Below are 25,825 nucleotides of genomic sequence, written 5' to 3'. Positions count from 1 at the left end.
AACGAAGATCAAGCGAGACTGATTAATTGGGTAAAAGTTGTGATCAAGAAACAACTGACCGAGGCTCGTTGTGGAGAAATTTAACCAGTGACAATATTTAGTTTTTCATGTTAAACTCTTAAAAGTGCACGACTATGTGAGTGCATGTTTTACGTGGGTCGTTGTTGCATCACGATTTCCCATCAGCTCCATTTCTGCTGACTTGATTAGCAAGCAGTGGCCCCTAAATCTTGTTCTCCTGCAGACACACTTTAATAGCCACTTCCTCAGTTTTATTCACACTGACAAGAGCCCTCATTAATCATTCGTCGGATACGAGGCCCCCGTTTTATTGCCACATGCGTCAGTGAAGCCACTGCCCACATGAAAGGACAGCTCTGCAGCCAAAGATCAGATCATCTCGAAACGTTTAGTATGATTGTCTGATCTTATACCATCAGCCAACCCCTGCGCTGCATATCAGTATGTCTTTCTCCTCTTTAGATGAAATGTGCAAACTGCATTGTGAAAACTACAGCAAATTTAATCGACTCGTATGCATTTAAATGATTTGAAACTGAAAACGAGCGTTGGTTTAACAACAAGCAGACCCAGCTCTACTCGGAGGACATTGGCTAATTTCACAGTGTTGAATGGTTATTGATCTGATCTGGATTATTCTTTTTTTTTCTTTTTAATAGAATTATGTCTGTTTTTGCGATATAAAAAATGAGAGCTTGAGAAAAGATATAAAAGCAAAGCAATTTTATTTTTCTCTGAGGACCACAGCATAACATTTGTCACTTTGCCACATTTGCATAAAACTTTCTTGATATATTTTTCTTTCACTAGCATCATTTTGGTCTACTGATTTACTTTACAAAACGTTTTTTTTTCAGTTTTGGAAAAAGGAAAAATATATTTTTATATTTTGTATGTGTTTTTATTCTCTTGTAACAATCCAAGTAGATCAACTTGTTCTGTGTAGAATTTAAAATAAAGGTTTGCTCCTGAAGCAATTATATAAAGACAAACATCCATCCATTCATTATCCAACACACTTATTTTTGCAGGGCCTCCAGGAGGCTGGTGCCTGTCTCCAGTAGTCAGAATAAACCCGGGACAAGTCGCCAGTCCGTCGCAGTGAGGCTGAACACCACACAGAATAAACATTATATTTCTAAATATTTTAAAATAGATTGAGTCAAGATCTAACACCTTTAAACATGGCTTGGACTTTTCAAGATCGAGGGAAATTCTATTGACATTGTGCACAACAAAGCTGTTTCAAAAACACCACAAAACAAAAAATAACTACAAAAACAAGAGTGGAGTATTCATAGGATTTTACGCTTTGTGAAACCAGTCAGTATCGGACAGCTTTGATTAATTTAAATTCTGCAAAGAACAAAAAGAAAAATATATATGTATAAAACTTCAGCTTAAGATCCAACAGAAAACAAACTAAGAGGGACAGTAAAGTCATTTACCAAAGCTACAAGGAATGTTTTGCAATTTGCAGGAGAAGCAGCCAGCTGGAGTCGCAGCAGTGGCGCTGTTAGGATTTTTGGTTGCTTAGCTGCCTTAAAGATGAGTCTCACTGTCTGACCTTACACCCTAAATGTAAAATGTAATTAGAAACCCGGTTGCAGATGGAAAGAGGAAACAGGGTTAGTGGATGTTAAAGAGACGGTGCAGGTTTGATAGAAATCAAAATGCTCCAGTTCAATTTTAAAACTTGCATTATTTGATAAAACAAAAAAACAATTAATATATTTTCAAAGGGAACAGATGTCTAAAGGAAGCCAACCACAAAATGAAATACTTGTTTGCAAATGCTGGTTATAAATGTGTCTTCACAGCCACAACATGAGTCCTCTGAGTTTGCTGGATGCTGGGGTTGAAGTTGATCTGATAAAATCCCGACACATTCAGACTGCAGCTTTTCCTGGTTTATCTTGCTGAATTTGACAGGAAAAGTTACTGAGACAAACTTCAGAGAGCGTTCTGCTACACATGGCCACATGAACTTAACGCCACTCATCCTTTTTATAGCTCATTACAAATGGTGGCACGAATACATGTTTCACTGCGATAAAGTCTCTGAAGACCCTTAACCCAAGGATGTTTGATTCTGCAGAGAAGCCTTTTTCATGCTTCTTATTTAGCGTCTGAATATCCTCTTTTTGCTGCAAACACAAAGAGAAGAAGACACGTGTAGATGATCAGAATGTTAATTATTAATGCATTCTGTCGTGTTTTCCATGCAGACATTTTATTTCAGAATACTTTCAGCTTGTCTACGGAGGAAGGCAGCAGGCACTGTTGACACACTCTCCCTCTATAAACACTGGATGCTCACGGACATCTTGCTTGTGGCTGTTTCTGGGTAACCAGTCTGGCCAGATTTATTGGACTTGAGTCCAAATTTATCTCATGCCCAGACATTTAACTCAGGCTTGGTTGATCACTTTTCAACCACATTTTAGCCGTCAATGGCCATCTTTGTATGCCACCTTTCACAATTTTAATCACATTTATTGAGAGAGAAAGTTCTAAAACATATTTAAGCCGGAACCCTGACTTTAATCAGAAGTAGAATCTGGGAGAGAGCTAAAGGTTAGGATGTTGCCAAGGACAAATAGTTTTGGGTTTAGCTGTCACAAATTATCATTTATGTTGAAATCTGTGCGCAGTCAGGAAATTTAGCTAAATAATTCAACTTTCTTGCCATTGAAAGTGTAGATTTCTGTGTGCAGTTTGTAGCTGTTAGTAAAGAGGAGTTGAAAGAAAACAAAAGCAAAATTAAAAAAAAAGCAGCAGTGGAGCAGTTTGCTGAGGGTGATGGATCTTTTTCTCTACAGTGGAAGATAAAGGCATCACCTTTGGACACCATTCAACTTCTTACAAGGTGTTGAGTGATCGGTTGCAGAACACACAGAATATCTTTGCGAGACAATCTGGGACATGAGTAGAAGAAAAAAAAAATCAGCATAGTTATATTTAAAAAAAGTCTACAAAGCAAAGAAAAAAAGCCTTTTGAACAGCTTCAAAAGCTAAAATGAGAACGAGGCGTTTTTGAATGACTTTCTAGCAACCGTTTAAGCTTGTGTTTTTTCACATCTTGTCACGTCGAGGTTATTCTGCAGCTGCTATTGTCAGCTGCTGAAGCGTCCCTCTCGCACTGCATGTTTATCTTCTGTTCTTACTTTTAGTTTAGCCTTTAATGACAAGTCGAGTAAACACCACATCCAGCATTTCACCTCTATATTTACTCTCTTGTGTGGCTTTGCATCAAAAGTGCTGCTGAGTAGCTCCGATCCAAGTTCATGTTGACCCCAGCCTTTAGGCCTACGTCCCATCATGCCATGTTTAACTGAAAAAGTGAGTCCTTTTCAATGTTTTAATGCCACAGACAGGTCAGTCGGCTTCAGGAGGACGTGGCAGTTTTCACCATTTGTTTTTGGCACAATCAGAAATTCATCCTGTGCAAAACTACAGTAACCAAACATTAGGAGTCATCTTTGAGTTTCAGCCAGGCAACAGCGTTTAAAGTACTTGCACTAGAAAGAGAGAGTGTGTTTCATCGGTTGAACTTTCTAGCTTGTTCTAGTTTGTTCGTATGAACACATTCCTCTGTTTTGTTTCTTGGCCGGCAGATGCAGATAGCATGCAGTTTTGCACTTATAGTCTTCATAAAATGTCATGAGAGGAATGCTCACAAAGTAGCTTCCTCTGCCTCATGATGTCACGTTTACCGACTGAAACCAGTTTAATGGTTGCTACGCGGCAACAAGCTTCCTTGACGAGATCGAGAAAATCAGAAATCACATATTTAAAGTGCCAACCGCTGTCGGTTTCAAAGACGGCGGATGGTTGAAAACGAGCCATCGGACACAGACAAGGCGGGCGTTAGTGGTTCTGAACGTTTTGGTAAAAATGGGCCAAGAGAGGAACCTTCAGAGTTGTGGTGGGAGAGTTTCGAGTCCCCCGGCCAAAGCGAAATACTTGTGTGCACATCCAACCGAAAGAAGCCGACTACGCTTAATTACGTTAAAAAGAAGCAATATCACACTCCGAAATGCTGCTATCTGAGGAGCCGATCTGCTGTGTCTAAGACTGTTTGGAAGGTTGTTAGGTGTGTTGTCAAATTTGTGGTGAAAGGAAGTCGAAATTGTGTCGAAGAGCCTTCAAAATCATAAACCCCAGACTTAGTTTTGGACCTGCCAGCGGACTGTTGAGCCCAAATGGCATCATTTCATGGGAGCAGTTCATGTGGAAAGACGAGGGGCGATGGGGTCTCGCGTTAGACAGTGGAGGCAAAACACACATGGTGGCCAAACGTTTGGCTGCTGCAGTGGACCGAGTCAGCGCTGACAGGGAAAACGGTCAGGCTCCTTCAGTCCAGAGTCAACTCACTAACTGGAATGATGTAGTTGTGTGTGTGTTTCTTTCTTTTCTTTTTTTAGATGTGCTAATCAGAAATGTCAAGTTAAAGGTGATTTGAAAAGTTATTTTAGGCTGGCATCAGGTAATGGAAAAAAAAAATGCTTGTAGTAAAATTTTCAAGAACTAGAATATCAGTTTTTTTTTGTAATACTGCATATTGAAAAAGCAGTCGGGTGTTTTCAGCGTTGAACATCAGCGTCTTTTTAGTGGCTGGCAGACACACAGTGAACTTCATGATGGTAGTAGACAGCAACTTCTGCATTTATTGACAAAAAAAGGAGAAAAACTTCTACAAATTTTAGGTTAAAAAATTGCTTCCTAGAATGTTTTGTCGAACTGTTTCATACAATTGATAAGCCAGCAAGTAAAAAAAACAAAAAAAAAGCTGTTTTCTCATCATCTATGCATTATTGATGTTTTCTTAGCTGTGTCATTTTCTCCTCTATCCTCCCTTCACCAGTCATCTATTCACCAAGCAGAATATGATAACACACAGGAGTCTCAATCGATGCCAGATTGCTCGTCTATGTTGTGGAAATCCAGCCCGTCTTGTTTTTTTGCTCCCAACGATTCAAAGCATCTTATCTACAGTTTCTTTGTGCTCTAGAAAAAGAGTATACAGCCACAGTAACGATCCTTCAAGCCCTGCCCTGGTTTCCCGTTTTGTGGCCCAGTGATGTTTTGTCCATTTTATCCTTTGAGGTAAAGGCTGGTGAATGAGTCAGGTGAGTTTAATGCCATAAGAAGTAAGGATTGACAGAGTAATCACAAGGAGGGCTGATGGCGGAGCAGTGGAGAGAAATCTGAGTAGGTGCCGTCCACACAGACACTAGAAATCAGGAAGTGGCTCAGTGGAGACCAGAACCCAGGCATTTATGGAGAAACCCGCTTCCTGTCAGAAAAGACAAAGTGGATTAGAGTCAGCGCTTCAGGGCACAAGGACCACAACTAGATGAGAGCCTGATTCTCACTCCTGTGAGCAAAACAAACCTGGCGTCTGTCTCAGGAAGCTAGCATCTCTTTAAGCACCTTCTGATGAGCCTTAATGAGCTGCACCCGTCTGTACCTGCCAGCCACACCCTGGATGGAGAGGAGGATCAGGAGAGACACAGCAAAACAGCCTGCACACTGTTCTCTGCTCTCTCACATTTTTTTGCCGTGGACACTGATTTTTTCACACAACTGGTCGTTTTTAAAACACTGCTTAAAACTTGTCTCTTGTCAGAGGTTTTTAGTTCTTGCTGGAATTCTCTCATGTGCCTTCAAACACATGAAGAAGACTTTCTTCCTTTCTTATTAGAGTCTAATCATTAGAGTTGGCCCTAAGTTTGCAGCTACACAAGCTTCAGCTCTTCTGAGAAGACTTTCCACACGAGGTTTAAGGCTGTCTTTATGGAAATTGTTGACAACTCACGCCAGATATATTTGTGAGATCATACACTGATGTTGGACAAGGCCTGGTTTGCAGTTTATGCTCTTGATTGAAAAGATATTCTATCAGGTGGAGTTCAGGACTCTGTAGAGGCCAGTCAAGTTCTTCTTCACCAAGTTATCTCAGCTTATGAGCAAACAAAGTGAATCCGTGTATTGTTTTCTTGATTGTTTTGTTTCTTCAAATGTTGCTATATGAGTGTTATAGGAAATAATATCAAAATAAACTCAACTCTATAAACAGTTTAAGTGTATTATGTAGTTCCACAACTATTTAATATATGGATTTTGAAGGAGAAACCGTCAGGATTGTGCTGGTGAGTGTTTTGTGTTTCAGTAGTTATTCTGCAGATTGCCTTATTAGAAAATGAAAATTTGGAGAACCTTATCTAGCTGACTATTGCTACTATTCCATCCAACGCTGACTTTCAGAGCTTTATGCCGCCACACAAACCTGTAATATAAACTCTTCCTTCACATGTCTGTCTGTAACAGAATCACCCCAGTACTTGGTCAGTACCCAAACCCGTCTGGCCTCCTTTCCTGTGCACCAGCAGCCAATTCAAAGTGTTCATTCAGTCCGTTTTCAAACTACAGCTGGTGGTCCAGGTCCCAGTAAAATTAGAGCAAACAGGACCACCTGTTTCCAGTCTGCAGTAAAAAGGGGCATAAATGTCTTCTTGGTTTCATTCAACCAGACACAACATGACAGATTTCGCCAGATGTCTCTGCAGAAATCCATGTCCTTGAGAAACATCTGGATCTCTTTAGAGGATGGATGTTGCTCTCTCAATATTTTAACCAAAAAGGTTTTCACCACCCTGTCAAGTATCTAAAGTGCCCTGTAAAAGTTCTTCTGTTGTTTATAGATTTAGGTATTTTAACCTGTCTTGTTGAGGTCATTTATTCAGTAGCTATGTCAAACTGACAACCTCCCAGGCCGCTGACCGAGTGCATCCATTAAGCACTGGATCCTTCTACTACTGTATCGGAGGTTATTTTGAGTGCGGTGTTTGCGCATGGAGCAGCAAGAAAACATAATGCATGGAACCGAACCTCTACAAATCGATCCAAGAGTTTAAAAAAGCATCTTCACCACAAACTGATACCAGCAGCGACTTTTTAACCATTTACTGACCTGAGGGTGGCACTTAAGTGTGTGTGCGTGTGTGTGTGTGTGCGCGCGCGTGTGTGTGTGCGTGTGTGTGTGTGTGTGTGTGTGTGTGTGTGTGTGTGTGTGTGTGTGTGTGTGTGTGTGTGTGTGTGTGTGTGTGTGTGTGCTGAGATAAAACAGACTTAATCTTCTTTGAGGTCATTTTAGTGAAACATATAAGGTGAGTAACGGGTTGAACTTACGCTGGCTGATGCTGTACTTAATGTAAACAGACGCTGCAGCAGACTCGAGCTGGCCGTGGGGGCGCGCGCGCAGAGACGCCCACACAGGCTGAGGAGAAGCGCGCTATAAAAACACCAGACTGCGTTTCAGTGTCAGTGAGAATGCTCCGTTCACCTCCAGCTCATGGTCAGTCAGCCGAACCGAGCCCGCAGAGGAAAAACACACAGAAAAAAAATGCGCCTCGAAGGACATCGACTCTTTGCTTAATTTACCCCAGCAGCGGTGGATTTTATTGAGGAAAAATATGACTTCTGACACTTTTGAAAAAGCATTTTCCAATAGTTCTTAGATCGCGGGGACTGCTTGAGAGAGACGTCGAGGAAGAGTCAGGTGCTCTGGAAATACTTTCTGGTCTTATTGGTGAGTTAATTTCTTATTTTTAGCTGTCGGTGAAATTAAATGATCAACTTTTTGGGTAAAACTAAAAAAAAAAGACTTCTGTTAAAAGACAAGAAATGCGATTAGCATCAATTTAATATTTTAACTGGGTTTTATATTTACATATTTTTATTTTGTAAAGTGCAACAGCTAAGTACACCCGCTTCTTTGGCCGATCTGTGTCACATTATGTTGGAATATCGGATTGATATTAATAAAAAACAAAATTTGAAAGAGATCGCAGCAGGTTAAGCAGCAATATAAAGACATGGATATGATAAATAGATAATGAATTGAGTGTGTTTTTTAAACCATAAGCAATAGCGGAGTTTTCTTGAATGGACAGATTCTAATAATAATAAAAAGAGAACATAAAACTTGCATGGTTGAACGTGAGAGCTGGCAATATGAAAGTCATTATCGCTCCCAGAATTGCTTCATTGCTCTTCTTGGATTCTCAGAGTCTGAACTCCAGTGCTGAAAAGCATTGCTCTCAGAGTGTGTTTCCCTCATTTGGTGTTTTTGAGGTAACATGCAAAGAGAGTTTGGCTAAATTATCCAAAATTACAGCTGACAGCCCCACTGATCATACATGCAGTGTTTTTCATCTTTATTGGTTTTCGTGCATAAGTGCTAGAGAAAAATATTTGGACTGTTCTACATGTCTTCTGTTGAACACATTTTTTTTCTCTTAATACCTGAAATCATCATTAGAAAAGTCGATTTTTGTAATCATGTTGTCTTTGCCTGATATCAAAGTGTGTTCAAAGATCTGAAACATTAATTTTACCTTATTACATCCAATTACTTTAAAAACTGCAATTTTTTTCCTTTTTTCCTATAGCCTGCTTTGACAATGGACCCCATAAACTTCAGAGATCAGAGATGTTTGCTTTGAGGCCTTTTAACTCCTCGCCCTCCTCACTTCTTCCTCATTGGGGTGATGGAAGTGCATCTGTGGTGGAGGCCATGGTGATGGCCATGGAGCAGCAGCAGGAAAATGTCACTGCTGTGCAGAACCACACCAGTGGTGTGATCAGCGTGGTGCTGCCTATGTCGCTAGGCATCATCTCCAACACGGTGGCTCTTTTCATCCTGGTCAATGCCTACTCTCTGCAGCGCCGGCGCTCCAAAGCTACATTCCTCTTGTTTGCCACCTCTCTGGTGATCACAGACTTCTTTGGCCATGTGATTCCAGGTGCCCTGGTCCTGAGGCTCTACCTCACCGGCAGACAGAGCACCAAGGACTCCTCTGATAGCATGTGCCAGTTCCTAGGTGGCAGCATGGTCTTCTTTGGCCTTTGCCCTCTGTTTATGGGCTGCGCCATGGCCGCAGAGCGATGCCTGGGCGTTTCCAAACCGCTGCTGCACTCGTCCCTTGTCACCAAAACTCGCGCAAAGGTCTGCCTGTCCGTCATCTGGCTGGCAGCTCTGTGTGTGGCCTTGCTGCCCTGCTTCCAGCTCGGCTCATACACCTATCAGGAACCAAAGACCTGGTGCTTCATCAACGTGCTCAACGACACCATGGGGGTGGACGTGGCCTTTGTGGCGCTGTTCTCCGGACTCGGCCTGACCTCACTGGCTGTGGCTCTCGTGTGTAACACAATAAGCGGACTGACGCTGGTGCTGGCCCGGATCAGGAGGCAGCCCGGCTCCCATCACTCGGCCCGGTCCCATGACATAGAGATGGTGGTTCAGCTGGTTGGTATCATGGTCACCTCATGCATCTGCTGGAGCCCTCTGCTGGTATGTTATGAGAAAAATCAGTTTTCCAATGAGTTGTTCTGTTTTAGAAGACATACCTCCTTACAGGTAGATTAAAGCAAATATTACCTTTCAGAAAAGAAAAAAAAAACATCATACCAAAGGTCAAACATGGTATAATGATCTGGAAGACTTGCTTTACCTGATGGAGCCAAAACATGACATGAAGTTACATGACAAAGAAGACTGGGACAAAAGGACTGGGTGAACTGCTGGATATTGTTGAACACTCGCGTGTTATCAGTCATGTGAGTTGCAAAATGAAAAGGAAGCACAGTCAAGAGACATTGGCAAGGTTGTAATTGTACTTGAAATCATAATTTTGTTCTTCAAACTCTGTTTTCACCAAAGAATCTGTTTGCAGCAATTGCAGCCCTGCAAACCTTTGGTATTTTAGCTATCAGTTTCCTTAATCATTACCACAATTTCCAGCTGTGCTAACATGATTTAACAAGGCTTTTCAAATGATCATTTAGCCCTTCATCGAGACAAACTTGGATTAGCTACCAAAATGTACCACTGGAACACAGATGGTTGCTGGAACACAGTAACCAACTGTTTTATTACGGAAATATCCGTAATAATAAATACAGATATTTCTAAGTGAACCCAGAACTTTTGACAAAGACCACCGGTACGTTTCTATAGACTGCAGTTCTTAGACTCGGAGAGAAGAAAATTTACCAATGCATCAGGAGAACTTGTAGAAATACCTAACAGTTAATGGTGCAATTTATTTTCTGTTCAGTTCAAGCTGGATCCACTGGATCAATCTCCCTGTCATCCATCCATACGGCAAAAAATGAATCTTTGTGATTGTGAGCTCAATATGACCTGGCACTTCGGTCCACACTTTTTTTTTTTTTTTTTTGCACCAGAACCTCCTCAACCGAATTGGATCTAAGGCTGTGAGCCATGTATTTAAAACCCTGATGTCAAAATTGTTAATTTTGCTTTATGTGTACTGGGGCTGATGACATCATGAGAAGCACTAGAATTGAGCTGGAATGAGTAAATAAAACACTTGAAGACACCTCTAAAGGAGGGATGTGAGTAAAAAATGTGAATAAATGGAAAAAATCACAAGGACTCAGGTCAGTTGTCCAATTTCTGATGTGATGTCACCACAGGCATGCGTGAGCGCAAACTTGTTCTTGAGTTTTTATTTTTTTGACCAAATATAAATATGCAACAGAACAGCAAAACAAATAGAAAAACAAACATCACTTTTTATTCTATATGTAACGAACTGTAGTGTTTCATTTTACAGCAGACTCTGGAATTTAGCTTTAAGAAGGCAGAATGTCTTTTTACTGAATGGATTCAGCTTTATATTGTACTTTATTATATTTATTTGACTCTGTTAGTCAACAGCATGCAATAAAGGGTGTGAAAGTAGTTTTTTATGAATAAACATTTGTTAGTTGCTTCAGGGGTCACAAAAGACCAACAACACAAGTGGTTGGATTGCGTATTGTTTAGTTTTTACTATCTGGATTACAGAACAATCCAGCCCACGAAAAGTACATGGCAGAAGTATCAATATTGGTGCTTCTGTAGTTACTTGTTTCAAAAATAACATACAAATGAAACTGTTGTGATGCTTTGAGCGAACCTTGAGTCAAAAGTACTCTTTGTCATTGTGAAAGTGACTTTACTTTGAGCCTGATTGGATTTAGAACTTGACCCAAAACTGCAAAATTCTTTCAGAACCTACAAAGCTAGCTTTTTAAACAAGAACAACTCAATTTTCTTTTCTTTTTTTTTAAATTTATTTCACGTTTTTATTGTATAACACATTTTAATCTATAGATTAACAAATAAGGAATGTGTTTCTTGACCAACAACACAGGTGTTTGCTCTGATGTCGGTGATCCATTCCTCCAGCAGAACTGTGGGTGAAAACCTGACCAACTACCAAACTCTGATGTACATAGGAGTGAGGCTGGCCACATGGAACCAGATCCTCGACCCCTGGGTCTACATCCTGCTGCGCCGCACCGTGCTCCGCAAAATCTACCTCATTGTAAAGTGCCAGGTGGGCCTGAAGGACACTGTGATGGGTCGCTGGGAGAAGAGTTTCTTCCCCAGCATGGACCAGAAGGAAGTTCAGCAAGTCTGAGCAAAGGATGCTTTTTTTTATGTTAGCAGGTCACTGAACACACAAACCTTTATAAATACAGAAACAGCAGTTGAAGGAGGAAATGTTGTTGCTATGACGAGGAAGCAGTCCAGCATTGGAGGTTTTCTTGATCAATCAAGGTTTTTTTTTTTTTTTTAACTCCACTCTGTTTACCAGCATGTTTTTTTTCTCTGACCTGAAAAATGCAAGCTAGCAAAGGCTGTAATTTTGCACAAAATATCATAAATGCTCTGTTTACTTTGAAAAAGTGAATATTCCTTATTTCTCTATGTAAATAATGAAATGATGAAGATTAATCTGAATTCAGCACTAAACACACTGTGTAGAAACTAGAACATTTGTAAAAGGGAAAAGTTTAATTATAACTTTGACCCGCTTTGAAAGCTCTGAGACTTACATCGGTATAACCATCAGAGGGCGCTATGGAGCAAACCCAGAAATAATCGAGCATTTTGCTAGTACTCTACTGAATGTAATTTATTACAGAATGTCCAATGTTCACATGTAATTTTGACTTTGAGTATTATTTTGTGTGTTTTATACATCAATGTATAAAACAATAAGGTTTTTATGAGTTAATACTTGAATGTTACTTTCAGTTTATTGAGAACATGTAAAACACTTTAAAAGGAATGTAAATAAAACCATACAATGTGCTTTTACTTTGAAACTCTGCTCTTATTTTTATTCTGTCTCGTTTTGAAGAGCTGCAAAAGAGGTAAATGTACTGAAAACCCTCCAGCAGCTTTCCTTTGATTGCAATGAGCAACATTTTCCCCTTAAAAAAAATTCCCAACAGAGATGTCCTGCTCACTTTATTATGTTCTTCACTTTCAGTTGATATGTTTTAGCAAAAGGACAATCCACAAAAGTCACAGAGATCATAATCTAATAAATCAGAAACACATATAAGGATAGTGTTTTGACTAAAGCTTGAGTCAGTGTGTAGTGGCTACCAGTGTTTTACCTCAGAAGTACAATAAACATCCAGCTCAGCAGGGAGAAGGTTAAAAATAAGATCTATTTTTTTGGATAAAATACTGTTTGCTCTTTTCAATTGCTTCTTACATCCAGTAAGATTTCAATGTAAATGTGGTGCATTTCTGAATAACTCATGTTGTCTGTTGAGATTTTTGTTAGTTAAAACTGAATAACAAGAGATGGTTAAAGATGGAAAACAACATAGAACTTTAAATGTTGGTTCAGATGAACCGAACACCATCACCTCAGCACTTTATTGAAACTTATGTGGCTTTTGTATGCATTCATTAAGACATACAAATGAAAAACGACATTCTTCGCTCTTGATGTCCAGTGTTCAGGTATAGCTTTTCAATTAATTATCTGGTTGCGTATTTAAACAAGTCTGAAAACATCCAACAGTGAGTGTTCAACCACCGGACCCCCAGGGGGCGATATTACGTCAATAGTCTGAATTGAAGCCACTGTATTACGTGAAGAAAAGGCACGACGTACTCATTCCTAACGGCTATGAATTATTATTTTTTATAAAATCACCAGAAAAACTACGAAAGGAGAGGTGAAGTTCATCTGACTGTGCATATGCGCGATTTTATAGGCAAGCTGTGATAGCATTAATGAAACTCATTGAGTTCGTGCAGGTGCTACAGCTAGCTAAATGTAAACTGTGCTTAATATTAAGTATTTACACCTTTAATTAATGTAGAGCGAATAGTAGAGGTTTTATTTATCGATTTGTTGAAAAGACGCATTCCCTCTTAATGAAAACTGCAATCATTCATGCACACGTTGATAGTTTGGCTCAACTTTTGCTGCTGCGCACTTGTTAGCCGCTAACGCTGGCTGCTACTAGCACCTGTACGCTGCGATGAAACTATTTCATTTTATGTTGTTGACATTTTTCTGTAGCAGGATAAACAATTACAGTTTTTATTTATACTACATGAGGCAGGGGGGGACAGCATGACTTCAGAGTGGGACGAACAGCAGGCCTATGAAGAGCTTCTATATTGGGACGAACTGATCCAACAAGGCCACCGTCTTCTGCCTGAGGACTTTGACAGGTAGCGCTGAAAACATGCTCTTATTTCTACAGATTTGTACAGAAATACAAGGGCAAGTGTGTCACTCAGCATCGTGAAAGGATCTGGTCATGATTGTTCTTAAAAACAATTCATATAGGGTCGGCTGGATGTTTTAGCACTAGTTTTATTTTTAAAACGTACTATTTTTGCTCCTTTTGTTGTCACTCTGACAGATACGAGGAGCTGCGATATTGGTACGACTGTCTGTGCTACGAGGAGGAGCTGAGGCAGTACCATGAATACATTGCTGCAGTTCAAAACTTGGAGGATGAACGACAGCTTGAGGTTGTTTTTTTTTCCTCTTTCCTTAATAGCACACACGATTTATGATCTACTGTGCAAAAGTCTTAAACCACCCACATATTGGGCTTTTTTTTTTACTTTCAAAGAGTGAGGCAGTCCTGTTATCATAAAAGTAATTTCAAGGAATAGATTTCCGCACGTCTTGTAAAAATTATTTTAGAATATTGTCTGATTTTTAAAATGTCTAGGGTCTTGTTAGCTTGCAGATTTCAGGTTTTTCTCTCTTGATGACTAAACTAAGAATAATATTTAAGAAGGTGTCGCACTTTTTACAACAATTGAAACAAAAATTTGTAAATAATAATGGCATGTCTTTCGGCATTCGAGTTAAGTATTCATATCCCTTCTTTTTCACATGTCATTTTTAGAGTTCTATAAATATGAAGCTTCCTCCTTTTTAGTTATAACTGCAAATGCAGTGTTTTTCCCCAAGAAAATTGTATTTATAACTCCTGTTTATTTCAATGTTTTTTTTTTTGACTGCATGCTAGACTTCTTTCAAGCACTCTATATGTAATGTAAAAACTAAACACCAATTTTATGTCAAAACTGAAATAAATCATAGAATAAAGCAAAATCTAATTGTTTTTCTGTGTTTTGGAAGGGGATTTCATGTAAACATTACTTTCTTCTGATTTCAAGTCTTTTTCTTTTACTACAGGAGATTATGGCCCCTCCAAAACAAACCGGGCCTCAGAATCGCCTCGTGATGACGAAGCACTCTGAAGTGTATCCTTCAGCTGAGGAGCTGGAAGCTGTGCAGACGATCATTTCTGATGTGGAGCATGCTTTTAAAACACTATCTGAACAGATTGATGGACGGAGGTAAGCCGCTGATCTAATTGGTCTGGCGTCTTTTAAACAGTTAAACTAAAACATTTAAACTCGGTTGAAAAAAAAATCAGAGAACGCCTTTATGAATAGCACGAGTCAAACTTACAATGAAACGTCAAACGTTTTGTTTGCTTCTCAACAACAAAACACAACACCAACTAAAATGAAAGTTGTTTTGTTTATATTTTCTGTATGTTTTTGTTGGTGCCAGAGGCGAAGAGCGAGTTTTGCGTGCTCTTATGAGGGTCGGTCTGGTTGCTAAAGGACTCCTCCTGAAAGGAGACAATGAACTGGAACTGGTGCTGCTCTGCTCCAGCTGGCCTACAATCACTTTATTTAATGAAGTCACCGAACAGTTAGCTAAACAGCTGGAGGTACGGACTCATTTTTGGAGTTGCTTAATGGCAGATTAAAAAACACCTTTCACAGCTTTAATGTCTTATCTTTTCAGGTAATTTCAGCTGGAACATATACAGTAAGCTCGCGGCCGGTGGAAGCAGCCATTGTTGTGACCAGTAGCAAGGAGTCAGTCCCGACTCTCGTCATCAACCTGACATCACCTCTGGTCCGGGCGGAGCAGCAGACTGACACCGCGGAGGCAGAGGGGAACGGTGCGTGTATTTGTCCGGCTGCACCTCGGCTCCCACAGGCTTGTTCTGTGTGATGTCAGTAGGCAGATACTGTACTCCTCCACTGATCTATAACTGCAATAGATATTATCCCAAAAGTCCCCTGGGTGTGGCTCAGCAGCGTCAGCACAATTATTTTCTGTCATCCACTATTGTTTTCTGTTTCACGCTGCAGTGGGAATGTTTTAGAAGATCGTATTAACTGTCTGGACTTAAAACCTGCACTCAGCTATTTATTGTGTTAACTAATATGGGTTATTTACTATCAATTCCTAGAATATCTGGAGTTAAATTCAGCAGCAGGTCAGGTCTCTGTTTTTGTATGAAAGTGTATGTCTGTGTGGACTTTAAGCAGGGTGAAAGATTTATTATTCATGCTTGCGTAAAATGATTTTTATATAGTGCAAGATTCAGGGAGTAGCCATCCTCTGAAGTACTGCAGAATGTCTTTTCTTCTTCTGAGCTGTTCATGGTTGAGATAATTACTGTCCGTTTGTTGACCTACCACAAAATCATAGCTAGTTTGTAAAGAAATGGAAACGGTCTGCTCACTGCTGTGATTGTGCACAGGAGGTGTGGGGATTTAACCGTAGAGTTTAGATCTATAACCCAAGGACAATCTGAAATACGAGCCGGGTCAGACCAGAATTAATTTTATGATGAATGGCCTCGGGCATATGTGGTGGATTTATTAAGCCTGCAATACATATAGCACAGATAAAATCAAATGAGAATGCTCAATATAATGTTGTTAATCTATTTATTATAGTATATATTGAAGAGTATATAGTTTAACCTGTTGAAGAAAGAAAGTAAAAAGGATGTAACAAATGTAGCACATTGCATGCGCTCACAGCTCTGCCTGTCTCCTATCTCTGCAGCTGTAAAACTGATTCTGTGGTTTAGCTTGACCCTTCAATCACACATCCCAGAGGATTTACACTTGACTCACCCTGCAGATCCAACAAGTGACAAGATGGAGCCAGAAGATGTTAAACAAAAGCTAAAATTGGGAAATGTTACACTGCCTACTCAAATGGTGGTCTAAAAGTGAATGCAGTAAAATCGTAATTAAAATAATATGTTGGGTTTACATTGATTTACTTGTTTGTTCAATGTTTGTCAATATGACATTATATTGAAATCTAGTCTGCAGTCTGCCGCTGGCTGCAGGACCTCTGAAGGGTGTATTTCGGACAAGGTCCACTGTCGATCTCTGCATAGTTACTGAATGTCTGGGAAAGTGTAAAATGGTTTTGATCTGTGCAGTTCTGCTCAAAAAACGTAATAATTGGATGATCTGCAGCGCGATGTGATGTTGGAAGGGTCTCTGACAGAGACGAGACTTCATCCAGCAAAACATGAACAAAAGTGTTGAATTGGAAAATAAAACGGGACAAAACGACATGCGTTGTGAACATTCACATGAGGAATTGCGTCTTGGGTTTTCCCTGTCTTTCAACGTGCCACTCTGATTTATCGGTCACAATATTTTGTCCTAAAATCCCGAAAGCTTTCGCAGGTTTTCTGTGACCATGTTGCAGCCACACCCAGTGTTCATCTTTTTTTTTTTTAGATCAGTGGTGTTGGTACAGCGACTGGCTCAGACTAATGCCAGCGAGCAAACGGCTAATATGCTCCTGCCTCGTGGTCCTCACGTTGTTTTGTTGTGAGCTACGATTTGAGGAATCTGTTTCCTCTGTTGTAGCTAACAACATTCTGCTCATGCTGGTAATATTGGCCCAGTTATGTTGTCCAAGCCCCTGCTAGAATTACTAGTCAAAGCGCGGATTGCATGCTCTTGATGCTAAACCTGTACATTTAAAACCAGCTGCTGCAAAACTGATTCTGTGGTTTAGCTTGAAACTGTGTCAATTATTAGGGAGGGAGAAAATTTATTTTAAAATGGCTAAACAGTTTAACAAAGGATTGTCCGGCTATTTGTTTCTGTAAAAAAATGTGGAAGTCTAAAGTTGCAGAGCGTTAATTTAAAGGCCAGATTTTTGCTCTTTTGTTTTGGTTTTTGGGGGGAGCGGTAGGGAGGGGTTGGAGACCCACATCTAGTTTCAGAACTGATGAGTTTTGTGACCAGTTTCAGGGCTCCGGTTTTTGTAAACATGCCAAGTTTATACTCTCAGCTAGTGATGGAGAAAACTGCAGTCTGCAGTTCGTATTCCTGAGAAAAGTTGATTCTTAACTGTCACAAGCTGTGGTTTCATAAATCAACCAGTACTTGAACGTGTCGCACTGTGCGAGCACAAGACGACAGTAACTCCTGCCGCTCTGCATGATGGAAGATGCCAGAGTGTACGACTGCAGCAGAATTGGATCAGACAGAGGTAACTGAGACATCGGTCAGCTGTGGATCATACTGTGTTTATTATTAGTCAGCTGGTGAGGGGAAAAAATTTGAGGAAGAAGGAGATAGAGACAGCTAGATGTTCTAATGGCTTCACAATGTAGGACAGAAATTTGTCACCTTACAAGATTTTCCCACACAATACCAGACCCTGCTTGACATTAGTCTTAAGTCGTCTGGTCGCTTGAGCTCTAAACGTTTGCAGGCCGTTGATTCAAGGTCAAAACCAGAGATTTTCTTTTAAATTAAGGATTTTTGTTTTGTGCAAGGGCTGAAGTATGTTTATTTTGCATTTATGAATTAAAAAGAAACATTTAATTAAATATTCTCTACCCAGAACTCAAAAATGAGAGATTTAGCTTAATTTGGTTCAAATTCTGTTTTAAGAATAATAATAATCTCATAGTGAGCACCTACTGCTGTCCAATTGGTAATAAAAACAAATCAGCCCTACATTGTGTTGATAATTCAATCAGAATAGGGCTGAGCTTTTCACATATTGATTCTTGAAGTATTTTTATTTATTTATTTATTTTTTTTTTTTTGCTGCAGGTGCATTCCTTGCTGCAAATGATCCATCATTCACTAAAGGAATGCTGTGTAATTGCATTTTGTGCAATAAAATGTTTAAATGAAAGGTCTCCAGAATGTGGCACTTTTTTTATCCAGTTAATTGTCAAAAATAATTGATAGATTAATCGATTACTAAAATAATTGTTAGTTGCAGCTCTAGTCTGTTTCCACTCTTTCCATTTGGTAGAAGCCACCTTTGGGCAGGAATTGATCAGTTTTGCTGCAGTATGGGACAGTCGTAAATTTTTCTTTATCTCTATGCCTGTGATTTTAAACTGACTGCCTTATAGTTTGTGAAGTTTTGTAGGACCGCTGGACCTTTGACCAACTGGACACACTGTCTCAGGAAGTGGAGGGCAGCAAACCCAAGCCATGAGGCTGATGGAAAGGGGTTCTTATAAATAGTGCAGACACATTCACAACATGTCGAGCAATGTTGTGAATGCAATTCTTTCACTTGCAGTAAATCAGAAAGTTTGCACAGATCTTTGGTAGCTGATTTTTGGCTAAGAACAAAGCCTGCCACGTTAGATACTCTGACAGCCCCATTCCCTGCTTCTGCTGGTTTGGGGAAAGCTGCTGCTCCCTGAGCTGCAAGACAGAGCCAACCCCCTTGGTCAAACTGTACCTTTTCTTCTTACCCCACCTCGTCAATAGAAACGCAAACGGTCAACGATCCGCCGGACGTTCTGGACAGGCAGAAATGCCTAACTGCCTTGGCGTCTCTCCGCCACGCCAAGTGGTTCCAGGTTTGCATTCACGTCATTATTTTTAATTGATCTCTCCTTTATGTTTTGTCCAACCTATAGAGAGTGACAGTTTATTAGTTTTATTACATTTCCTTTAAAACTCCAGACTTTAAAGCTAAAGGATGGTCTGCCGATCAATACCAATGACACATGTGGGTGACGCATTGGTATGGATTGGCTCTTAAGGCTGAGCTTTCTCTGTTTCAACTCTAGCACTGTGCAGAGATCAGTGAAAACCTGATGGGTCGTGCATTAGTTGATGTGGAGACGGCTCAGTAGTTCTTGCTATTCCATGCTTGCCTTGTTTTCTGAATTGGTTCATGAAAACTCTGAAAGCACAGAAGCGAGGTCTCTCTGGAGCAGACAGGCGGACTTTCTGACTCAACTGGCTTTTTTTGTTTTGTGTCCCAGGCTAAAGTCAGCAATCTCAGTTCTGCTGTCATTGTGATCCGAGTAATGAGGGATTTGTGTAAACGGGTTCCCGATTGGTCACCCCTCTCGGAATGGGTGAGAAGTCTGTTTCTACTTTTCCATATTAAGGCTTGGTAGATGTTTTTGTCTAGCTCAAAATTATACACACAGGCTCATGGTTTACAAAATATTTAATGTTTTCTCTCATTCGAGAGTAGATTTTATGAAACTAGGCTAAGGCCTGTTAATGATGTGAATCATTTAGCTTGTTAGTTTCTCTTGTTGATATCTTAATACTGAACACAACAGGATAATCTAAAGAACTCTATGAAGGTCTTAAAATGGAGTATGATCTGTTCCTTCAAGCAGTGTCTAATTTGAAATGGTGCCGTTTTTTTTTTTTTGTTTTTTTTTCACATAGTCTCTTGAGCTGCTGGTAGAGAAAGTCATCAGTACATCTGAGCGGCCAATGGCAGTAGGTGAATCCTTCCGCAGAGTTTTAGAGTGCGTCGCCTCTGGAATCCTACTGGAAGGTGAGTTTCTCTTCAATCCATAATGCCATGGAAACCAGCTTGAATGTCCAAACTGAAACGTGTCTGTTGAAAGACGGCCCCGGCATAAGGGATCCATGTGAGAAGGAAGATGTCGACGCCACTGCAAATCTGACTGAGCAGCAGCGGGAAGACATAACAAAGAGTGCTCAGGTATGGTGAGATACAAAAGCATGTAAATGTTAAGAAACAGGTGTTATGGCTAGTATTTGACATGTCAACTTTTTCTCAGTTAAAATGTTTCTAGGGCCACTTACATAATACTCACACCAGTTGTCTTCCACACAAACTGTCTTCCTGTTTACTCTGATTTTCAAGTCTTTGCGTAGATTTTCGTCTGGATCCAAGTCTAATGATTTGCTGGGTCATTCAAGTAGTTTTACTTTCCCTTGACAGTTTCTGTGGCTTTTTTTTTTTTTGACAGTGGAGTCTTGCGCAGTGAGTGTGTAGATGTTATTGTAGTTGAAAAAATTGTGCCTGCTTTTTCCAGGTGTTTTTTTTTTGTTTTTGGAAGCTTTACAGCTCTTTGACTCCTGCAATGTCTCTTGATTATGCTTCTGATGTCTGACAAGAGGCCTCTTGGCCGTGACTTTTCTTTTTTTTTTGGTGATAGTTTTTTTTTTTTTTTTTTTTTTTTTTTTTTCCACTTCTGGATTATGGCTGCAATGACCATCATGGTAATATTTAGAAATATAGCTGTAATGATTACCATTGGTATATTTTGCAACAGTCTCTTAAGTCTTTGCTTTTACTAATCATCCCTCTCAGTGCAATACTCTGGTGAAATGAAAAGGCTTTTTTTGTAGGTCACCAGTCCTCTATTGGTCCAGACATAGCAGCAGGAAATCTTTTTAAACACTGATAAAATTCAGCTGGTTTCTTGGCTTTCTATGTCGTTTTTAGAAAGACATGTGATCAATACTTATTTCCAATCAATCCATCCATTTCCTAACACGCTTATCCCTAATGGGGTCATGAGGGGTGCTGATGTCTACCTCCAGAGGTCAGCAGGTGAGAGGCGGGGCCACCCTGACCATTGCAGCAACTCTGCAATGGTCACCAGTCCATTGCAGCGATACTTATTTCATTATAAATAATTTAATTTTATGGACTAATTTGTATTGATTTCTCTCTATGTGTGAATTGCCTTGATTCTTGCTGACATTTGATTATTCCACACAAATATTAATACAATTACTGAGAAAAACATTGTTTTGTTCAATTCTTAATTTGCTCGCTTCAATTGCATTAAACTTCTTGACTCTCTTAACTTTTTTATTTTTTATTTTTTTTACTCAGTTTGCCTTGAGGCTGTGGGCTTTTGGACAGATGTACAAGGTTTTGGGGATGGACAACAAACCTTATAAATCCCCCAAAATTTTGAAATACACCCGCAAAGACGGCACAGGTACAGGACAACGGAGATCCTCTGCGGAGTTGCACTTAGTTCAAAGAGTCGGGTCTCAACTTTGTTTCTCTGGTTTAATGCAGGTCAGATGACTCCTGCTTCCCAATACTTCCTCCCAGCTAAGAGGCCTTACTCAGCAGTGGAGAAAGATGACGATGAGGCGACATCAAAAAGCAAAGAGAAGAAATTTGAGAAAGGCTTTCTAAAGAAACATTGTAAGAACTATCAGAGTACAATAAAGTTGACAATAAATTTGTCAAAAGGCTGTTGTCTGAGTTCATTTTTATACTATTTACCACCTTTTTCCTGTTTGTTCCTCTCATAGTTGACCCAAACATAAATCCTGTGATGCGTCTAAACCAGTATCAGTCTCGCCTGGAATATCGGCTTATCTCTCAAACGGGTCCAGTCCACGAGCCGGTGTTTACCATGTCTGTGGATGTGAAGGGAAAAACCTACGAGGCGTCGGGGCCATCTAAGCGAGCTGCCAAGCTGAACGTCGCCATCAAGGTGAAGCTAATAAATCTTCTCTACACAAGTGAAGTCAGTTTATCAGCTCACACCCGTCCCTCAACGTTTGAGGCCTGTTACTGTTGTCAAAGTGGGCTGAGGTTCGGCCTGTCAGAAGGAAAACAAACAGAAATGCAAATAGAATTGATTGAGCTCATTTTAATTTATCATGCGATTAATCGATTTATTGCTTATTGAGACGAGCTTAGCTGAGGTTTTCCATCCTACAGACACACGAAGCATCAGACTGCAGACTCTACCTAAGCAGATTGCCTGACCGGTAAACCTGCTGGTATCTGCTGTTGATTTGGTGTGTTTCTTATTCACAGGCCCTGAAAGATCTTGGTCTTCCAACAGGCTTGGAGTCAAAATCAGAGCTGAGTGGCGATACTGACAGCTCTCAGAAATCTGACTCTGCTGCAGCTTCTACCGCAGCAGACGAGGTAAACTACTTTATTTGAAGTCTCTTTAAAGAAACATGCACAATGGCTTAAGAGAAGAAAATTGTTTGATTAAATTTTTTCTCTCCGACTGCTAATAGATTGGTCAGGGTCCCCTCTTAACTAAAAATGGGAAGAACCCTGTGATGGAGCTCAACGAGAAGCGCCGCAGCCTGAAGTATGTGGTGCTTAAAGAGACTGGGAGGTCCAGCGCCAAGTCCTTCGTCATGCAGGTGAGTCGGCAGCATCGCGCTCGGCAAGCAAATGTAGAGGGCAATGTCAGTTTACCTCAGACAGCGTTTTAAATGCAACAACGTGGTGCTTTTTTTTGAGGATTAGAAGGTGATAAAATAATACTTCATAAATTAACTAACCCACAGAGTGAGAGAACAATAAAACCAAGTAAAAAAAAAGCCACCTTCAAAGGCAATACTAAGCTGTTGTTTTTTGTTTAGTTTTACATTAAACTTCAGAGGTGCACTGATTGCCATCTTCTGGCCAATAACCCAATTGTTAAAAAGCCTGACCTGCCGATTCCAATTTGAACCAAAAACGATTTATTTTTAGGACCGGCACCTTAAGGTGCGATACTGGGTTTTACTGAAAAACTTTGAACTGTATCTGTGAAACCAAAAAATAAACAACTTGTTTTAACTGCACATGAGGTAAAGCTCTCAAATATAAACACAAAGTTAGGACAGAGCCTGGCCGACCTCTCAGTCAGCAGAGCAGCAGGAGGCAGTAGCTGCTTTTCAGACCTCTGTGTTGGTACAGCAGTTTAGTTGGATAAGATTGGTTTGAAATGTAGATTGCCAATCACCCAAAATTAAAGAAATCAGGGCCAATCGATTGGTGATCCCCTACAAAACTTTCATTCACTTAATTTAAAAAGTCAGATATTTTGTTTTGCCAAAAACGTAATAAAATTAAGACTTTAGCAGAAGTGGTGCGAAACAAACAGCTTCCTGTCTTGTGTTTCAGGTGGAAGTTGATGGGCAGAAGTTTCAAGGGAAAGGCTCCAATAAAAAGGAAGCAAAGGCACACGCTGCCCTCGCTGCTTTGGACAAGTTATTCCCAAATGACGATGACGCTTCAGACGGCAACCGAATGTCTGCAAAGAAGAAGGTCATCTACACTGACATGGTAATTTATTGGAGAAACTCCTTTTGATGGTTTTGTTGTTGTGTCACTTTACATTAAACCACCTAAAATATCCTGCTCAACAGCACATCCCAGGATTTGGCACAATCCGTGGTATTCCATCAGATACCGGGTCTCGAAGCTGGGGTCCCAACAGAGGGGGCCAAGCCAGGGGCCGGGGCAGAGGCCGGGGCCAACCTTTTGGCGCCGGACCCAGCTATAACACTAGTAAGAGGTTTTACAGTGATTGGATAGAAGATCTGCAACAAGAAGCTCAGGGATGAGGAAATCACTACTAACTATCTTTTCATTCATTTCAAAGCTAACTACAGCTATGAGAGCAGCGCTGGTGCAGGCTATCGTAAGTATCTTGATACCCGTAGTCTTGGTCAATCCAGAACACATGAACGTAATCTACTGGGGATTAAAGGAATCTCACACAGGCAGCACTCACATGCTTCAATGTTTTTTACCTAAATGCACTTTGAACAGGTGATCTCTATGAATACGTTAACTTTGGATAAGATTGTGATGAACACAAATCAATGGAGTGTCGTAACTTTTTAAGCGCCTCACACCACAAATCCATTGGTATTCCACTACTTCAATTTACTGTAAGGATCTTTTAACATTTAATCCAACATGTTAAGACGTTCATGAGCCGTTTTAAATCAGTTTGAAACGGACAAATCATAATATTCACCCTGCTAGAATATAAATGTATCTTTCAAGGATGAATTGTAAGAGATTAAAATATATAAATACAAAATTTCTTAATATCCCAAACAGTGTTTTGTTTAGTCCTTCTTTACTTTATTATTGCCTGTTGAGCCTGTTTCAAATTTAGTACATTACTCTTTCAAATGCGCAGCGTCACAGGATTATTTATACTATTAAACCCAGTCTTTTAGAGCACAAGTCTAAAGTCTTTGTTTTTGTAACTTCTGCCTTGCAGGCAGTCAAATGTGAGGCCATCTGTCCGACAGATAAAGATTGGTCCTAAGATTGGATCAAGGGGCAAGACAGTAATCCCAAACAAATTACCACTGAGACTGAGAAATAAATCAATATGTTGCAAGGAATCAAACTCTCCATCTCACCCTGTTTGAGACCTTAAGAGAACTTTGAGAAATGAATTTCTGCAAACCTCAAATTAACTGAATAAAATCAGTGGGCCAAAATTCATAAGATGTCTATTCATTGGGTTTGTTCAACAGAACATACTGTTAGAACATAAAGAAATGCATTAGAACAATAGGATGGTTACATTTAAATGAGAATTATCTAAAAAGTCTTCAGTTTAAACCTGCAGTAACTTTTATAAAATATATATATATATATATTTGTACATGTTTGTTTAAACATGTCCTGACAGTAATTTATGAAAAAAAATCAAGCTCAGCTGCCTCTTTCCTATGGCAAATTGACATCTGCAGAATTACACCGCTCATTCATAAACAATCAGTCCAGAGGAGAATCTTAGCGCTGTTAATCACACTCATATATGCACTGCTCACACCCTCACAGAGCACTAATGGCCTGAATTTGTTTATCTATTTCAGATAAACTGTATGCTAACAGTGTTGCCAGCAACATGGGCAAAAACTCCATCGCGGCTGAATCGGACAGCAGCACAGGCTATGGTACGTTTTACCCAGAGAGCACCTCCACCTACTCCTCCCCGCCCGTACCCAGCATCGGCGACACAAAGGGACAAAGCTACCGCTCCATGCCCCCACCTGTCGACCAGCAGAGCCCGTACAGCTACGGCTACGGAGAGGAAAAGAAGAAGATGCTGACCCAAAGCAATCCAGTGGTTCAGGGTGGAAACTCCTCCACATACAGCACAGCCTATCCTAGTTCTGTTACAGGAGGACATTCATATGATTACGGTAATAGCTGGTTTCTCTTGAGATGTATTTAAATATTTTCAGTGCTGTTGGAGCAGATGATTAGAAAAATATATCTCTGGTTTGATCTCTCTACGCAGGCTGGGGGAACCAGGTCAACTGGGGGAATCAACAGGGATTTGATGCCTATGGAGGACAAAACCAGGGCCAGTACTCTGGATACACAAATTACTGATCCTTTCAAATAACAGTACTGTTTTTAAAGTTTGTGTCCTCTGCGTTGTTGATAATCCAGAGAACCCTCTTGACATTTGGTGAAACATATTTCTTTTAACGTTATCACAGCAGTTTGAAACTGTTTTGTTTCTGTTCTTCATCAGGATGTAATTCTGATTTAAGAATTTGTTAGTGTCAATAAAGATGCTCTAACCTTGGTCTAAAAAAACGAGTTTCAGATCCTTT

At 40.1% G+C, this 25,825-nt stretch overlaps 2 protein-coding genes across 5 annotated transcripts; both read left to right on the top strand.

The window, feature by feature from the left end:
* The first annotated feature begins 7,189 nt into the window (after positions 1 to 7,189).
* On the top strand, positions 7,190 to 12,202 carry LOC103464532 (prostaglandin E2 receptor EP1 subtype-like). Its single transcript, XM_008408703.2, has 3 exons — positions 7,190 to 7,615; positions 8,478 to 9,379; positions 11,250 to 12,202. The coding sequence occupies exons 2-3, from the start codon at positions 8,519 to 8,521 to the stop codon at positions 11,517 to 11,519; spliced, it is 1,131 nt and encodes a 376-aa protein (XP_008406925.2). The 5' UTR covers positions 7,190 to 7,615; positions 8,478 to 8,518; the 3' UTR covers positions 11,520 to 12,202.
* A 727-nt stretch (positions 12,203 to 12,929) lies between these two features.
* LOC103464540 (interleukin enhancer-binding factor 3-like) lies at positions 12,930 to 25,808 on the top strand. 4 transcript variants are annotated; one of them, XM_008408723.3, is made up of 20 exons: positions 12,930 to 13,080; positions 13,474 to 13,585; positions 13,780 to 13,891; positions 14,571 to 14,734; positions 14,955 to 15,117; positions 15,195 to 15,354; positions 18,962 to 19,053; positions 19,465 to 19,560; positions 19,886 to 19,997; positions 20,071 to 20,168; positions 21,315 to 21,423; positions 21,507 to 21,638; positions 21,749 to 21,933; positions 22,263 to 22,376; positions 22,475 to 22,606; positions 23,355 to 23,516; positions 23,600 to 23,741; positions 23,836 to 23,874; positions 25,076 to 25,405; positions 25,504 to 25,808. In XM_008408723.3, the coding sequence occupies exons 2-20, from the start codon at positions 13,485 to 13,487 to the stop codon at positions 25,596 to 25,598; spliced, it is 2,538 nt and encodes an 845-aa protein (XP_008406945.2). In that variant the 5' UTR covers positions 12,930 to 13,080; positions 13,474 to 13,484; the 3' UTR covers positions 25,599 to 25,808. The 4 variants fall into 4 exon arrangements, with proteins under 4 accessions (XP_008406945.2, XP_017161689.2, XP_008406938.2 ...); XM_017306200.2 differs by having other exon boundaries at positions 12,958 to 13,080; positions 13,470 to 13,585; XM_008408716.3 differs by having other exon boundaries at positions 12,962 to 13,119.
* Positions 25,809 to 25,825: the final 17 nt, after the last annotated feature.

This window comes from Poecilia reticulata, chromosome 1 (genome assembly GCF_904066995.2).
Source record: "Poecilia reticulata chromosome 1, P_reticulata-male-v2, whole genome shotgun sequence".
NCBI classification, from domain to species: Eukaryota; Metazoa; Chordata; class Actinopteri; order Cyprinodontiformes; family Poeciliidae; genus Poecilia; species Poecilia reticulata.
The sequence above is the reverse complement of the archived record's forward strand: the minus strand, read 5'-3'. Positions and strand labels throughout refer to the sequence as shown.